This window comes from Stigmatopora nigra, chromosome 7, assembly GCF_051989575.1.
Source record: "Stigmatopora nigra isolate UIUO_SnigA chromosome 7, RoL_Snig_1.1, whole genome shotgun sequence".
Taxonomy (NCBI): domain Eukaryota; kingdom Metazoa; phylum Chordata; class Actinopteri; order Syngnathiformes; family Syngnathidae; genus Stigmatopora; species Stigmatopora nigra.
Window position 1 is genome coordinate 14,375,938 of NC_135514.1, and position 17,458 is coordinate 14,393,395.

The window sequence follows — 17,458 nt, forward strand, 5'->3', positions numbered from 1 at the left end:
TTTAAAAAAAAGTGTGTATGTTTTTTACTTCGGTACTTAGTAGCAAGAGTGGGTTCTGCTTAAGAGTTTAAGCGTGGATTTTCACATTTAATTATTTAAAAACATAATTGGTAAAAAAAATATAAAAAAATAATTGTCAAAAATAATATTCAAAATTAATTGTCAAAAATAATATTAAAAATTAATTGTCAAAAAGAATATTTAAAAATAATTGTCGAAAATAATATTCAAAATTAATTGTCAAAAATAATATTCAAAATTAATTGTCAAAAATAATATTAAAAATTAATTGTCAAAAATAATATTAAAAATTAATTGTCAAAAATAATAGTAAAAATTAATTGTCAAAAATAATATTAAAAAATAATTGTTACAAATATTACAGTTGGGTATTACAAATTAATCATTAAAGATTTATTAGCATGAATTGTCAAAAATAATATTTAAAAATAATTGTCAAAAATAATATTAGAAATTAATTGTCAAAAATAATAGTAAAAATTAATTGTCAAAAATAATATTAAAAATTAATTGTCAAAAATAATATTAAAAAATAATTGTTAAAAATATTACAGTTGGGTATTACAAATTAATCATTAAATAATTCTTAGCAAAATGAATTATAAAAAATAATTATTAAAAAATATATATTTATTTATTAATTTAATTGTTTTAACTGAAAACTCATAAACAGAATCCACTTTTGCTACTAAGCACTGTAGTAAAAAAAAATATTCGCAGGAAAAAAATTTGATTTCGCGATAAGTGAAGTCGTTATAATCGAGGGATTACTGTATTCACCTTTGTTTTAAAATACAGTCATACCCCTACTTATGAATGCCTGTAGGTCCAAAAAACATTACTGTCTTATCATAATACAAAAATAGACAATCTATAATTTGCATAGTTGCCATGCAAATTCATATTAGATTCATAATTCCCTTATAGTTATTTCACCAAAAACCAAATTTAGACAGACCTACAATGTCCTTCCATTAACGTCACTTTAAATTACGATTGTTTTTACTATCATCCTCATTTAATAATTTCCCGATGGTCAAAATAAATACTACAATCCCAAATCCAGTAAGAAGAAGAAAAAACTACAAAAAAAACGCTTAAACTCAATCACTCGAGTTCACTTGGAGGACTTGCTGAAGGATTTTTTTTCATAATAAACGAGGATTTCTTTTAACTAACACCACTTTTGGCTCACAATGTGATCATGACGAACTTTCTAAAGTTCTGTAAGTGATTAAGCACACATTTTCCACTTGGTCACAAAAGTTTTTGTACTTCGGAAATGGCCGAAGTCTGTTTTTCTCTGATGAGCTCACAATGGGTAAAATTATATTGTTTTTTATTCTTAAATCTGTGTCTGGATAGTAAATTTTAGTCTTTTATTAAATGTTTAGGTCATGAGGGCCAAATTTCGTCACTTTTTGGTCCATTTCAATGTGGAGGGTCATAAAATTGTCATAAAATTTGTGATATACTTCCAAGAAAAACAGACTTCATCTCCATTTGGGTGCTTAAAAAACATACCTTTGTTTAATTTTTCATGATTCTGTTTTTTTAATGACTATATATACCGTATTTTCACGACTATAAGGTGCACCGCATTATAAGGCGCACCCTCAATGAATGACATTTTTTCCATATATAAGGCGCACTGTATTATAAGGCGCAGGCAGTGTCTATTTTGGAGAAAATTTAAGACTTTTAAGTGCGCCTCATAGTGGTGAAAATACGGTAATTGCTATTGACTTCCAGGTATGAAGCACTCACTACACCACAGTCACCTCTAGAGCCAGCCATTGTTGATGTTTTGGATTTTTTTGTATAAAATCTTGCGGTGGGGGAGGAGCTATATGATGGAAGATTTTGTAAAACTAAGATGGCATCTGCATATTTAACAGTATTGTTTCAGTTCAGGCGTTTGTGTTTTTTTTAATATCCGACAGTGGTGGTTTTTCGTTTTTGGTTTTTTTGTTTTTTCCATACGTAAGGCGCACTGGATTATAAGGCGCACTGTCTATTTTGGAGAAAATGTAAGACTTTTAATTGCGCCTTATAGTCGTGAAAATACGGTATATATAACCCACTTATATATTATACTCATTTACCAGTTTGTTACGATTAAAAACGTAAAATCGTGTTTTTCTCTGATGAGCTCCCGAGCAAATAATACATTATTTTACACTTAAATCTGCATGTGGACCCTACATTTTAGTCTTTTACTAAATGTTTAGGACTTCAGGTCATACCATTTTAATTGAGGGCCAAATTTTGTCACCTTTTGGAGGACAGTTTGACTGTGGAGGGTCATAAAATTGTCATAAAATTACCCAAAACAAACTTTTTTGGGTGATTTCATTCATTCAGTTTACTTTTCATAACTATATCTTCTACTTTTTCACTTCAAAATAGTCAAAGGAATCGTATACGACTTACAGATGGGTGAAAAAAAATCTCTCTCCAATGAGTCATCCTTCACTGTTAAGAAAATAACTTAGATGGCATTACAAAAATGCCTTTTAAGTTTTAAGATAGTAAAATCTGATTTGTGATGTTTATATATACATTTTTTGCCTGTTTAATCACAAAAATGTTTTTAATCTAGCCTATAATGCAAAACACAATACTCACTTTAAATAAAAACGTATTTAACAACAAATTTGACCTGAAAAAACACTTTTTAAAATATACAAATCACTATTAATGTCCCAATATTCACAAAAAAAGCGACATTATCTCTTATTTTTTTAAGATTACAAAAATAATTAAAATTAATTTAATGTAGCAGTGATAAAATATAGTTTTTTTGGTAGTTTTTGGTAGGTTATCGCAGTTAATGGGGACCGGGACCACCCGCGATAAGTGATTTTCCGCAAAGTAGGGATTCCCCGCTCAAAAATTCTTAATTTGAATTTAATTTAAAAAAATTGCTTTTTTTTAATTTAAAAAAAATACCCCCACCCCCACCTGTATACAGTACACCAAATAGAATACGGGTAGAGGGAGTTAAATTCATGTTATAACAAAATAAAACTGTAAAAGATGTTGTTTCAATGTAATATTTGTGCCCCCCCCCCCCAAAAAAAAATCTGCAAAGCTCTGAATCCGCAGTATCTGAACCGCGAATTAGCGAGGGAACACTGTATTTCCAAGTGAGCAACGTTACGAATTAAGCAGGAAAACAGATTATAATTTACTACTTGACTTTGCATGCTTTGTGTGGACTTCATCACTTGTCGTTTGTTGTTTACCCGAGCTTGCCAACATTCTCATTATTTGACTCAAAGCAGAAACCCTGTAAGTATTGAAATATTACCCACAAATCCAGCCATTTACGTGTAGCTTATTGTCACGCTCATCTTTAACTCACGGTTTCATCCGTGTTGGAATTTTAGCTACCGCCACCACACTGAAACACATCTGGAAGATCATATGTTTGTCATATGTCCTCAAACGTTTTCCATCCAAATTCCCCAACAGTAAATAATCTCCTCACTAGAAGACATTAAAAATAAAAAAGGCTTTTAACCGCATTGTTTATGAGGCATTATGCTCTCATAATGGGTTTTATAGCTGCTGTAAATGTGTGCCGGTTTACTGATTTGCACTCTTGTTACGCCATTGGACAAGAAGCAGGAATTTATTTTGCGAAGTTTAGCCTCACAGGGGTCATTCATTTTTTGCATTTTACTTCCATTTTTTGCTTTGATTGTTTTTAAACGGTCTTTGTTTTGGGTCTTTATACTGTTTTGCCAAATTTCCAGGGATTTTAAGCATTTTTTATTGCTCGATATTAACTTGTATTATACAAATATATTTTCCCTTTCTTGCCAAATATGTATGTTGCAAGAATCTGGGAGGAACATCTTTCCATTGCACAATATTATTAAAATATTAAATGGAAATGTTTAATAGTACACATTTTAGAAGAAATCATAAAAATAGACCAACAAACAATTTTAAAATATATATATATATATATATATTTTTTAACTTTGGAATATATATTGCTATAGATTGCACAATATTCACCATTTTCCACAATTTTAGTTATTCAATAAATGTCAGTGGTGCAATAAATTCAATGGCGTGCATATTTAAAAAAAAATAGGTACTTATCCGAGGTTCGCTGTAAACTCCCGAAGAGAGGTCTGTTGCAAGATGGCCGCAAATACTAACACTTGTAACTCTGACTATCTTACTCTCTTAATACGGGGTATCTAAATGATTAACAAGCACAATAGAGCTGGAATGTTTTTATATGTAATATTTGCATAAAATAAAAATAATGTACTTAAAAAGGTCATAGTATGAGAACTACAACTGAACTAAGTACATATAATTCAACAGCATTGCATGCAATTGTCTGATTGGTGCGCTTGGTCCTCCTCCATGTCAAGTTTTGATGACGTATTTCCTGTTCCCCTTCCCTGACACACGTGTCGCACAACGTCTTAGCCAAGAAGGGGAAAAACAAGTACTAACTTCGCCTTTTGGCACGTATTTTTGCGTGTCGTTCTTTTTTTCTGTATTTTCAACTGCTTTGACAGCTAAACCGTCAGGATGGTGAAGCATAACTTCAAGGGGAAAAGCACCATTAATCCCTCAGCGTCCAGTAGCAACCCTGGTAAGTAAGCTAACCCTGTTAGCCACACGGTTTGTTTACAGTGAACCATTGACATTTAACATGAAGAATATGCTTAAAAAATCGGTTAGAAAATTGACAATGTATCCAATTTGTAGTGACTATACCAAAAACATGACAGTATATCGAATGTATTTTTTTTCGACGAAAATATCGCTTGTTTTTGTCAGATCGGGCCAAGACTCCTGGCAATGGACACTTGAGGGACCGGTCCACTATCAAGCGTCTGAATATGTACAGACAAAAACAAAGATGGTAATTAAGACTTATTTATGTCTGCTGTCGCTCAGGGGATGCAATGGTAAAGCTGTCATAAATGCTGGGATTTATACGCACTTTTGTTTTTGTTTATGCCAGTAACAATAGAGGAAAAGTCGTCAAACCCTTGCAGTACCAGTCCACAGTGAATCCCGGAACGGTGGCTCGAGTGGAACCCAACATCAAGTGGTTTAGTAAGTTCATTAACATATTTCTTTTAATATGAATCTATACTTATTTATGGCTATTATTTGTGATCCGGTATGAGGTTATTTGTTTTGAAATGTAAGGCACACGGAGGCCTATATAAGGATTTTATTGATGTTGTTTTGTAGTAAATACGCGGGTGATTAAGCAGGCGTCCCTGCAGAAGTTCCAAGATGAGATGAGCGCGGTCCAGAATAATCCATATCGCTTCGTGATGAAGTCTAGCAAAGTGCCCATGACGTTGTTGCACACCCGCATTAAAGCCCACGTAAGTATTGACACTGGAAAAAGTCTCCTTTATTTACGTAACAGGAATGTTTTGGTACAAAAGGTCAATTGTTATATTATTTGCTGATGGACAAATAATATTATTCAACTTGCAGAGGTTCTACATATATTCACGTATTTTCTAGACATATTTTTGTGAAATATTTTCCATCCTTAATTTAACACGTGAATTATTATAGAAAATATACTATATTTTCTCGCATTTACGCCATATTTGTCGCAAAAAAATGACTGTGTACTGCTTATATGCGCATAAATTGGACTTGACATGTACTAAAATGCAAGGTGACAAAGATGAAACACCATTTTTCTTAACATTTTCCCATCAAAGTATCAAATTTGTACTCCCTATTAAAACCATGAATATGGAGGTGAAAATTGTCAATCAGGGGGCGGCTTATACAAGGGAAATTGTAAAATTCAAGCATTTTAGGGCCATTTTTAGGTTGCGACTTATATACAGCGGTGGCTAATATGCAAGAAAAAACAGTAAGACTTCAATTATTACAGCAAAGAATATTAGGAAGCGGCTTATACGAGGGAAATTGTAAAATTCAACAATTTTAAGGCAATTTTAAGGGTGCGGCTTATACGTGGATATCGCTAATATGCGAGAAAAAACACTAACACTTTAAGAACTATTACAGCAAAGAATACTTTTAATAATTGAAATTTCCAGTTTAAATAAATGTGACTTCTTCCCTGGACAGAATTCAAAGGTCCACATTTTGGACACGGAGGGTTTCGAGACCACCTTTGGCCCCAAATCTCAGAGGAAGAAGCCCAGTCTTATGTTCACAGATGTTAAGGAGCTTTTGGACCAAGCTGAAGCTTCGACCAATAGTTACAATGCTGAAAAGGACAAAGACCTGGTGACTGAGGACTCAGGAATTCGGTGAGGATGGATGGCCGGCTCCTATTGGCTGTCAGTCAAATACTTTTATATTTAATTAATAAATACATTCTTGTAACAGGGATGTCGCCCGTGAGGAGATCTTTAAAAAGGGTCAATCCAAGAGGATTTGGGGAGAACTGTATAAGGTACATGGTTTGGTTGAAATGGGTTTTTGTTACTATGTGATTGCGGGTTTGTCGTTTTTTTTGACTCCTTCCCCTAACCGATGCAGGTCATCGACTCGTCCGACGTGGTCATCCAAGTGCTGGACGCCAGGGACCCCATGGGAACCCGCTCCAAGAACATCGAGTCTTACATCAAGAAGGAGAAGTCGTGGAAGCACTTGATCTTTGTGCTCAATAAGTGCGACCTCATCCCCACTTGGGTCACTGTAAGATTTTTTTTTTGTCTCTCTGTAGAGAATGTGTGTCAAAGTGGCGGCCCGCGGGCCAAATCTGGGCCCCGTGTCATTTTGTGCGGCCCGGGAAAGTTAATCATCAGGGCTGATTTTCTGTTTTAGGATCAAATTCAAATGAAGAGAATAGATCTATATTATATTTCATGATTTTACTCTTTTTGGATTAATAGTTGCAAGTTTTTGGTTTAAAATGCATTTTGTTTAATCTAAAAATAGATGCAAATATTGAACATATAGAATATTTTTTCTTTTGAAATGACAAACAAATGATTTAAAAAAAAGAACATTGTTTTGGATCTATAAAAACAGAATATTTTGGGTTTTTAATCCAGTTATTTTAATCCTATTTAAAAATAATAATAATAATATATAGAAATATAGAAATATTTTTTTAAAAATACATAATAATAATGATGATAATAATAATAATAATAATAATAATAATAATAATAATAATAATAATAATAATAATAATAATAATAGTAATAATAATAATAATAATCTAGAAATATTTTATCTAAAATTTCCTTGGCACGGGTACATTTTCATACGCCATTAGAGAATTTACATATAAAGTACACCTCTACTTACGAAATTTTCAAGTTACGATAAAAATCTTGGAACCAATTAATTTTGTATATAGAGGTACGACTGTACTGAATAAAATACTTTCTTTTTTCCAACCAGAAACGCTGGGTGGCAGTGTTATCCCAAGAGTACCCCACGCTAGCTTTCCACGCCAGCCTCACCAACTCATTCGGTAAAGGCTCCCTTATCCAACTCCTCCGACAATTTGGCAAGGTAAACAAACACCACATCTTCTTCAAAAAGCCAATTCACTAAAAACATGACTTTTTTCAGCTCCACACGGACAAAAAACAAATCAGCGTCGGGTTTATCGGATACCCAAACGTGGGTAAAAGCTCTGTTATCAACACACTGCGATCAAAAAAAGTCTGCAACGTGGCACCCATTGCTGGGGAAACTAAGGTAAACACGACTTTATAACATTAACATTGGCTTGAATGAACCAAAATGGCCGCTTTCCAGGTTTGGCAATACATTACGTTGATGAGAAGGATCTTTCTCATTGATTGTCCTGGTGTGGTCTACCCTTCAGAGGACAGTGAAACTGATATCGTTCTCAAGGGAGTGGTAGGTTTTGCTTTGTTTTTTTGTTTGATTTCCTTGGTGGAAAAGGTCCGTGTCTGCCATTTTGGTTCTTCTCGTTGCTAAGGTTCAAGTGGAGAAGATCAAGGACCCCGAGGACCACATTCAGGCGGTGCTAGAACGGGCTAAACCGGAGTATATCCAGAAGACGTATCGTATACCGTCGTGGAGCTCGGCCGAGGATTTTTTGGAGAAATTGGCGTTCCGGAGTGGCAAACTTTTGAAGGTCAGAAAATGAGGCTTGGGGGGAAAAATGAGTTCAAATTGATTGTTAGAGGATTTGATTCCCTTCACATTAAGATCGTATTTGGTCGGATTTTATGGCTGGTTGAAATAATTAGCTGAATTTGTTTGATGCTGTTTAGCATTTTTAGCTAACTCGTGAAATTTTACTATTTGGGAGATATTTTTGGTCCATGCAGTTTTAGTTGGGAATTGACATTTTACACATTTAAAATGGTGTTGTATTTCGAAATTTAATTTGCATTTCAGTATTTATTACTGTACATCTTTATTCGTTTATGCTTACTAATATTAGTAATTATTTCCCCCCAACAAAAAACATTTTAAAATGGTTTCCATATTGTTATTATAATATAATCAGATGTTTCAGGTATTTTTAAACCACTGTTGTCTCCCAAAATTTGCATATGTAGTAATTATATTTTAAACATGATCCTTTTTATCTTATGTATTATTCTTTTTAAACATCTTTCACATTGAACATGTATGTATATTCGAATATACAGATTTTTCCATTGTTTTTGTGAGAGAAAAAAAGTTTTTTCTCTCATCTGTTTAAATTTATATTCCATCTACCATTTGTATCACACAGGGCGGTGAACCAGATCTTCCCACAGTGTCCAAAATGGTGTTGAATGATTGGCAGCGTGGGCGTATCCCTTTCTTTGTCAAACCTCCAGGGCCTGATGGTGAAGAGGTAAATAAAACCCTTCAAATTGCCTTCAAATCGTATAATTTATACAATTTCTCGCGTATAAGTCCGGGCGACCAAACGTCCGGGGCGACCAAACGTCCTTTGCGACCAAACGTCCCGGGCGGCCAAACGTCCCGGGCGGCCAAACGTCCCGGGCGGCCAAACGTCCCGGGCGGCCAAACGTCCCGGGCGGCCAAACGTCCCGGGCGGCCAAACGTCCCGGGCGGCCAAACGTCCCGGGCGGCCAAACGTCCCGGGCGGCCAAACGTCCCGGGCGGCCAAACGTCCCGGGGGGCCAAACGTCCCGGGCGGCCAAACGTCCGGGGGGACACATGCGGATGATGTCATGGTAAACTGGTTTTGTTTTGTTCTTGTTTTTTTTTTTTTTTTTTTTTTTTTTTTAATAAGGAACATGCGCCAGTAAGCTCCGCCCCGGCAGTAGCGGACAGCGCGGAGGAAGTCCAAACGGAGACGGAACCCGTCCCCAACGAAGAACAGGAGAAGCAAAAGAAGGAGCAAGTCCAAAAGATGTTGTCCAACGTGCGGCAGAACTTCGGCAAAATCAACGTGGCGCCCGAATTCAACGAGGAGGACCTGATACCCGTTGAAATGCCGGATTTGGACATCTCTGCCTCGGAGGGTGAGTGCGAGGACGAAGAAGATGGGGATGAAGATGAGGAAGGAGGAGAAGACGGGACGGAGGCTGGGGAGGAGAAGTCGGAAGTCCAAGAGAAACCGGAAGCCGAAGTGAAGAGCTCCAAGAAGGTGATACGGGAATTGGACGAGAAGATTGCCAAGTATAAGCAGTTCTTGGACCGAGCCAAATCCAGACGCTTCTCAGCCATCAGGTCGGCGTCCAATCTATTTGGATTAATCTATCTGTGTTGTGCGTCCTGTCACTGTACAGACATTAATCCCATTGCAATTTATTTTCATTCTTTTTTTATATATTAGTTGTTAAATAAGTGGAAAATAACCTTCTTTACTTATGTTTTTTGTTGTTGTTTTTATGCAGGATACCGAAAGCTGATACAGATCAAGTATTGAAAGGCATTCAACAAGCCCAAAATAAAGGTATGTAATAATCACTGTGTATTAGAAAAAAAGGAAAAAAATTGGGGTTATTGATTGAAATGTTTACACTGGCACCCTCTAGTGGAGACTAAAAGAATCACTGATTTAATACAATTGTAGTTATTGAAATTTTTACATGCAAAGCATTTGCGTTAAAATTGAAGGACTTATAGCAAAAGTGGCTCGTCATATTTTTATGAACTTAAAAAATATATATATATATTTTTATAATTGATAGTGGAAAAAAATCGTTAAGTAGTGAAGTTAGTTAAATATTTTTTTTTTGTGTTAGCCCTTAAAATATAAAAGTAATTATTCTATAATCAGCCTATTTAAAAAATAATAATAATAATAATAAATATGCTATTTTTCAACAGCTCCCACACAGAGAAACAGAAAGAGGAGAGCGGATGACGACGATGACGAGGAATCTGCCCGGCAACCCAAACTAACATCCAAAGAGGCAAGGAAAAAAATCTCATTCATATTTCTTTTATATGAGCTCATTGACAGCAATAGACCTCCAATTTATTTGAGTTACGTGTCTAGTTAAAATGATAACAAATTAATTTCAATTAAATAAACCAAAAAAGCCACACAATTTGACGTTTATCATCGTAAACGGCAACAAAATCGTTAAAATACTGACAACATGATTAATCCATATTTTAGTCACAATTTTATATTTTATTCCCCTACAGAAAAGGGCGCTAGAGCGCGCCCAACGCTCGAAAAAAGTGGGCTCGCGCTACTACGAAACTCACAACGTGAAGAACAAGAACAAAAACAAGAAAATCCAAGACAACCAACCAGGACCATCCGAAGGAAGAAAAGCTAAGAGAGCTAAGCGCTAATAGCTAGCAATAAACTATATACAGTAAAACTAAAAAAATACATTTTTCCTAAATAGAAGCAACATATTTTTTGTTGAAATTTGCTGCTTTTTTGAAGAAAATTTGGCCTTCATTTTTTTCAAGTACACACATTTTTGGAAGTTACTTGTTGTGCTCCAGCACCCCCTCCAGCTGGGCCTAATTGGAAATAGAAATGTTAGCATTGGGAAGGAAGCAATGATTTGAAGATGTTTTTTTTTTTTTTGGTCACCTTTAGTTGCTGATTGGTTTTTTTGAGAAATTGAAGCTGTTCCTCGTGCTTTTTTTCTTGCGCTTCACGTTTTTCGTCCGCTCGCCTCTCATCGGCGACCCGTTGGGATTTTTGCTCGTTGAGTTGCGTCGTTAGCTCTTGTTTCTCCTTTTCGAAATCGGCGATCTAAATGGGTAAAAAAGGGGCGTGTCTGTAAAGTCTACTGGTCTGTTTGTTAACCTGCCAAAAAAATGTTTTAACTAATGAGGAATTTTAAGGACTTATAAAAAAAATGGAGGACTACGGAATACAGAGTTTTTACGTTTTTTTATTTTTTTTTATTTAACTAAATTGGGACAATATTTAAAAAAGAATAATAATTCAAATTTAAATGATTTTCTTTTGGGAAAAAAATATAAGTAAAAAATTCTTTAATAATATTGCATTTTTTAATGGAAATGGACTATTGTATTTACGTTTTTTTATTTAAAGGTAAATACTGCAAAAAAAATGAAATTTAAGAGAATATATGCTTTTGAGAAAAAGGTTTTGGGGGAAAAGTTTGGGTCGGTAATACATATCTTATGATAAAATGTATTGGTTTGACTGGACTTAGGCTTTTTGTTATCATTTTCTTGTGCATTTTTTACTTATTTGATGAAAATTGTACTCTGATTTAGATTCTGTTGTCAGCTTTTACAGTAGTTTTCTTTAAATAAGTCTTTTTCATGTTTCTATACTACTGATATTTTTTACATATAGTCTTCATATGTTCTCGCCTAATATCCGCCTACTATATTTACTCACATATAAGCCGCACCCTTAAAATAACCTTAAAATTGTTGAATTTTACAATTTCTCACATATAAGCCTAATCCTCAATTCAATCATCATTTTTTTGTTACATATGCAAGAAAATATGGTCATTTTTCAATCTTTTGCATTCTTCTATCCTTTTTTTCCGGAAAATTACACTACATGCTTTTGTCAAAATATTAAGACACATAACTTGGTGCTGCCCTCTGCTGGAGAAGCAACTCAATTGTACTTAGTCAAACATAATGAAGTATTTTTTTTTTTGTCCTCACTCTTTGCCGCATGTCCACTTTGTCCTGCTCGCCCCGCAGCGCTTTCCTCATACCGAACACCACGCTACTTTCATAAAGCTTCTGGTAGGCGGTTATCGTCATTTGGATCTCATCTCGGACCCGCAGCAACAGGAGGCCTCGCTCGGCACAGTTGATGGTCACTTGTCGGATGAGCTCATCTATAAAAAAAAAACAAGATGGTCACCTGTGCTTTGAAACCTTTGCTAGTAGGCAGCTAAAAGTTAAAAATAGCTTTCCATTGGGTGAGTTACCGAAACACTGCGAGTACAGTTCCCTCCGAATTGGGCAGATTCCAGTTTCCAAAGCCCGCCTTTGCTGTAACCTTCTGTCAAGTGCTTCTTCCAGGTGGACCACGTCGGCCCGGGTACTGGGAATGGTGGATACTCGCTGAGTCCAGAGCTGGTTGCCCTCCGTCCACTCCCTACAAGTACGTACAATATGGTTTTGACTGAAAAACTACGTGGGAAGGAATTCTGTATTGGCCTGAATATAAGATGGTGGTGTTTTTTTGCATTGAAATAAGACTGAAAAAGGTGTTGGTCGTCTTACATTCAGGGTCTAGACATTTTACCCATTTACAATGCTATTAGATAGCACCAGATATGTTTAAAGCTAATGCTAGACACTTTGATAGTTAATGCAGTTATTGCACTTTAGTTGTTTATTCATAGTACAGTAATCCCTCGAATATCACAAATTGGCAGTTTTTGGATGATTTGATTGATGCAAAATAATGTTTTTTCTCTCCATTATATTGTTATAACATTTTTTTTCAGATGTACTGTCATTATTTTTTGTAGAAAATTGAATTTGGTGTTCAGAAAAAGTGGGGGTCGTCTTATATTCAGGCCAATACGGTAAATATGACTTACCTGGGTGGAAAGATGACATTGAGAATTTCCTCATTTTCAGGTGAGGTTGCTTTAGTTTTAGGGGGAGGGGGAACAGGTAAGTCAGTTGGCTGAAGTTGGCTCACTTTAAATGGACGTCCCTGTAGAAAAGTGGTGTCATAGTCAGTTTAGGGTTTTTTGCTATATTCTAGTTTGACACCGCTCGTGTTGAAAAAGGATTTACATAATTCTGTATGTACACAGGTGGGCCGGATTGGACCACTTTGCGTGCCGCTTCTGGCCCGCTGGCCTTATGTTTGACACTGGATATTTTTCATTTAAACATGCATTCTCAGTTTCAAATGAACACTAACATTGGGGAAAAAGAAAACCTAATGGCAAGAATTGATTTTATGTAAAAACATTGTCAATTAGTTAGAAATCAGTACTTTTTTTTTGCAGTTTTCCTCAATGAGAAAAAGGTTCACCTTACCTTTACTGATTTTCTAACAGTCGTTTTTCCGACCGAAACTGGGGTTTCATATTTGAGAAGGGATTCTGCGTGCTCGCTCATCTTTTTTAAATGATGCTATTTTCAATAAAACTCCAGCAAAGGTTGCTGACTATGAAAAAAAAAAAGTTCGCGTTGACGTTTTCTGCGTTATGGCAACCATAGATATCACGTATAGGGGCTAGATATCTATAAGTGTGGGTGTATTGCAGACGTCTCCGACGCAAAATGGCCGCAAAGCGAGTCTCCTTGTCCACTTTGCCTTAATGAACGTATCATATCTAGTGTTATATATATGATATCTATGGCAACTTCCCCATTCTGTTCAATTGTACGGGCGGAATTGAAATTTAAATATATATTTTTTAAATCTTGCACACTGTATTTTACACAGATACCTAATTATTTATTGGGGTTTAAAAATATTTTTTACAAATTCATAGGAAAAATTCCGTTTTAAGTAAATAGTTCGGAACCAATAATACAGTCCGTGTTTCTAAATTACTGTGTTTTACCGGAAACGGAAATCTAAGACGCCATAATTTTGTTAGCTAACGCAGACGTTGGTTTGTTTTGAATCATGTACGCTTAAACTAAACTACTTTCCAACTCAATCAACTATTGGTCATTGGAAGGACAAAAATGGCCAAAGAAAAACGACATAAACGACGGGACTCGCCTGAAGTCAAAGTCAAAATAAAACAAGAGAAGTTAAGTCCCGCAAGGCCGCACAAAACACGCCGCTCGCCAAGTGACAACAGAAGTCCGCCGAGGAGACGAACCAGCAGGTCCAATTGCTCATTTGAATCCTATTTTTTTGTTTATAATAATGTCCTTAATGCATCCATTTGAATGGAAATGCGTCGATTTTTGTGGTTAAACTTGGAAGTTGTGAACAGTCAAAATTCGCCACGTTTTTGTGGCACGAATCTAAAATTGGGCCCAATCGCGTTATTTTTAGAAGATCGTGATCCAGTAAAAAAATATTTTTAAGAAGATCGTAGTCGGGTAAAACATCGTTTTTAAGAAAAAAAAAATCTTGCTATGGTAGTGAATGTGTGAAGATAACAAAATAATCATAATGTATAAGTGTATTTATATAGAGTATTTTGATACTATTGAAATACACAAAAAGTACATTATATTGAATTGATTGATCAAGTTTATTCGCTGGATAAGTTTATTAATGTAAAACAAATATTTAAGCAATTTATTTGCAACCACAATTTGGTGCTACATAACTAAAAATAGATTTTTTTCCCCCTGCTTTTTATACTCTTAAGTAATAATTGTACATTTTATATATATTTTTAATTGGGTGTTCAAAGCAGAATCTCCAAACTAGGCAACTCGGAGTCACAAGCAAAGATATTTGATTGGTTACTAAAAGGCTTTTTTGAACTTCTATTTTTAATGCTAGATCGCCTGTCAGGTCAAGGGACCGATCGGCAGGCAGGAAAGAGACCGCCTCCCCGACCAGGCGTGCCAGCAGATCCCCTCGAAGGAGAAGTCCATACCGCGGTGCCGATGTCAAGTTAAAGCGGGTAAGTTTTTTGTCATTTTCTTCCTCCCAAAACAAATAGGAATTAAGATAATTGAAAAATAAATCTTCAAGATGCATGTATCTATTAAAACCATGAATATGGAAGTCAAAATTATAAATCAGGCGCGGTTTATATGAGAGAAATTGTCAAATTCAAGGATTTTAAGGCAATTTTAAGGGTACGGCTTATACGAGAGAAATTGTCAAATTCAAGGATTTTAAGGCAATGTTAAGGGTACGGCTTATATGAGGGAAATTGTCAAATTCAAGGATTTTAAGGGTACGACTTATACGAGAGAAATTGTCAAATTCAAGATTTTTAAGGCAATTTAAGGATACAGCTTATACACGATTATATGTGAGAAAAAACGGTAACACTTGAATGATTACAGTAAAGAATACCTTTTAATAATTTACATTTTTTTTATATGCAAGAAAATCTAGTATTTGAAATTTAAGCCTAATGTAAAAATCGGAAACACTGCTCTCCCTGCTGCCATCTAGTGGTAGATTGCCCAACGCTCATTAAATCTTTTTCTTTAACAGGAGCGTGACGATCATCGTTCCTCCGGAGATGACCACAGAAGAAGAAACGACCCACCGGACGATAAACGCAGCAGGTGGGAATCGGATCGTCCTCGGGAACGAGAACGCAACGGCGACCGGCGCCGCGAACGAGACGACGCCGCCGCCGCGTCCTCCCAGCAGGCCGAGCGGCGACGACACGACGAGCAGCGGCGGGAAAACCGACAACGCCGCGAAGAGAACCAGGAGTCGGACTTTGGCCGCCCCGAGCCCGGCGGCGGCGGTGGCGAGGACGGCACCCCGGAGGAGGGCGGAGAAAAGGAGAAGCCCAACTTTGGCCTGTCGGGGGCGCTCACGGAAGACACCAATACCTTCCGAGGGGTGGTGATCAAGTACAACGAGCCTCCGGAGGCACGCGTTCCCAAGCGGCGATGGCGTCTCTACCCCTTTAAGAACGACGAGCAGCTTCCCGTCATGTACGTTCACCGACAGAGTGCCTATTTGTTGGGGAGGCAGCGCAAAATCGCCGACATTCCCATCGATCATCCCTCGTGCTCGAAACAGCATGCAGTATTCCAGTACAGGTTAGTTGACTAAATAATATGTTTAAAAAATGGAAGGAGGGGGTGGGGCCTATCCCAGTTGACTTCAGCCCAGAGGTGGGGGGGACACTATGAATTGGTCGCCAGCTAATTGTAAGGCACAGTGAGACGGACAACCATTCAGGCAAAATTTAGAGCAATTTAGAGCAGCGGTGTCAAAGTGGCGGCCCGGGGGCCAAATTTGGCCCGCCACATCATTTTGTGTGGCCCGGAAAAGTAAATGATGAGTGCCGACTTTCTGTTTTAGGAGCAAATTAAAATGAAGAGTATAGATGTATATTACACTTCCTGATTTTCACCCTTTTAAATCAATAATTGTCATTTTTTTAATCCATTTTTTCTGTGTTTTTAGTTCAAAAATCATTTTGTAAAATCAAAAAAAATATATAAAAACATTGGTTTAGATCTATAAAAAAACTGAATATTCAGTGTATTTAATCAATTTCTTGGGCTTGTGTGGCTTTTCTCCGAGTACTCCCATTTCCTCACACATTCCCAATAACATCCATGCTAGGCTAAGCTAACTGGTTGAACACTAAATTGCCCCTAGCTTTGAAGGTGAGTGTGAATGGTTGTCCTTTTTCCCTCTTGTACCCTGTGATTGGCTGGCCAACCATTCAGTGTGTTGTCCAAAGTCCGCTGGGATCGGCTCCAGCACCCCCACGTGACCATTGTAAGGATAAGCGGTACAGAAATTGGATTCATGTGTATTGGCTGAAATCTGGCAATAACAATTCAAATCAATAATGTTCTATTTTTATTGTTTTTCAGAGTGGTGGAGTTCACCCGGGCGGACGGTACCACGGGCCGACGCGTTAGGCCGTACATCATCGACCTGGCATCGGGCAACGGCACGTACCTGAACAACCAGCGCATCGAGGCGCAACGCTACTACGAGTTGAAGGAAAAGGACGTCCTCAAATTCGGCTTCAGTAGCCGCGAGTACGTCCTCCTACACGAGTTCTCCGACACCAGCGAGGTGGACGCCAAGGAGGGACCCGAAGAGTACGACGAGGTCCTGGATGACGTCCCGGATGAGGTCCAGGACGAAGTCCAGGAAGATGTCCAGGACGAGTGACGTCCCCCTTCTTTTTTTAAATGTATTTTTCTTTCAGAGACAAAACATTGACCTCAACCAATCGTGCGCTCGCTGATGTACAAAAAGAGCCGCGTACGGATTTTTATTTTCTGCCGTCGTCGGGCTCAATGCAGTCGTGTAAATTTACATTTTTTTACTGTAAATAAAGACTGTTAAATATTAGACTGCCTCTAGCATTTTTTTTACAGTAAAACCCACAAAAATTTCAAGGCTGTTGCTATTATCACACTTCATCTAAGCTAGAAG

General features: G+C 36.7%; 3 protein-coding genes across 3 annotated transcripts; 2 read left to right on the forward strand and 1 right to left on the reverse strand.

Annotated features, from left to right (window-relative positions):
* Window positions 1–4,415: 4,415 nt before the first annotated feature.
* Window positions 4,416–11,604, forward strand: gnl2 (G protein nucleolar 2). The gene is made up of 16 exons (XM_077721471.1): window positions 4,416–4,645; window positions 4,834–4,918; window positions 5,021–5,115; window positions 5,257–5,396; window positions 6,127–6,311; window positions 6,391–6,457; window positions 6,544–6,702; window positions 7,417–7,530; window positions 7,591–7,719; window positions 7,780–7,884; window positions 7,967–8,125; window positions 8,735–8,839; window positions 9,245–9,684; window positions 9,852–9,910; window positions 10,288–10,373; window positions 10,612–11,604. Exons 1-16 carry the CDS (start codon window positions 4,582–4,584, stop codon window positions 10,762–10,764), a joined length of 2,145 nt encoding a protein of 714 aa, XP_077577597.1. The 5' UTR covers window positions 4,416–4,581; the 3' UTR covers window positions 10,765–11,604.
* Window positions 10,906–13,597, reverse strand: dnali1 (dynein, axonemal, light intermediate chain 1). Its single transcript, XM_077721512.1, has 6 exons — window positions 13,426–13,597; window positions 12,975–13,093; window positions 12,354–12,523; window positions 12,082–12,260; window positions 11,015–11,179; window positions 10,906–10,941 (listed from the first exon to the last, which is right to left on the reverse strand). The coding sequence occupies exons 1-6, from the start codon at window positions 13,504–13,506 to the stop codon at window positions 10,906–10,908; spliced, it is 750 nt and encodes a 249-aa protein (XP_077577638.1). The 5' UTR covers window positions 13,507–13,597.
* Window positions 13,598–13,944: 347 nt separating this feature from the next.
* Window positions 13,945–17,374, forward strand: snip1 (Smad nuclear interacting protein). The gene is made up of 4 exons (XM_077721851.1): window positions 13,945–14,231; window positions 14,864–14,987; window positions 15,533–16,095; window positions 16,885–17,374. Exons 1-4 carry the CDS (start codon window positions 14,086–14,088, stop codon window positions 17,189–17,191), a joined length of 1,140 nt encoding a protein of 379 aa, XP_077577977.1. The 5' UTR covers window positions 13,945–14,085; the 3' UTR covers window positions 17,192–17,374.
* The last annotated feature ends 84 nt before the right edge of the window (window positions 17,375–17,458 follow it).

Bases quoted from the DNA above. Each gene is read 5' to 3' on its own strand.
- snip1 (XM_077721851.1), top strand. From the start codon at position 14,086: ATGGCCAAAGAAAAACGACATAAACGACGGGACTCGCCTGAAGTCAAA. The intron at 14,232-14,863 runs GTCCAATTGCTC...TTTTAATGCTAG, and splicing joins CCGAGGAGACGAACCAGCAG to ATCGCCTGTCAGGTCAAGGG. The intron at 16,096-16,884 runs GTTAGTTGACTA...ATTGTTTTTCAG, and splicing joins CATGCAGTATTCCAGTACAG to AGTGGTGGAGTTCACCCGGG.
- dnali1 (XM_077721512.1), bottom strand. From the start codon at position 13,506: ATGAGCGAGCACGCAGAATCCCTTCTCAAATATGAAACCCCAGTTTCG. The intron at 13,094-13,425 runs GTAAGGTGAACC...ACTTTTCTACAG, and splicing joins CTGTTAGAAAATCAGTAAAG to GGACGTCCATTTAAAGTGAG. The intron at 10,942-11,014 runs GTGACCAAAAAA...ATTTCCAATTAG, and splicing joins AAACCAATCAGCAACTAAAG to GCCCAGCTGGAGGGGGTGCT.
- gnl2 (XM_077721471.1), top strand. From the start codon at position 4,582: ATGGTGAAGCATAACTTCAAGGGGAAAAGCACCATTAATCCCTCAGCG. The intron at 6,312-6,390 runs GTGAGGATGGAT...TTCTTGTAACAG, and splicing joins ACTGAGGACTCAGGAATTCG to GGATGTCGCCCGTGAGGAGA. The intron at 8,840-9,244 runs GTAAATAAAACC...TTTTTTAATAAG, and splicing joins CAGGGCCTGATGGTGAAGAG to GAACATGCGCCAGTAAGCTC.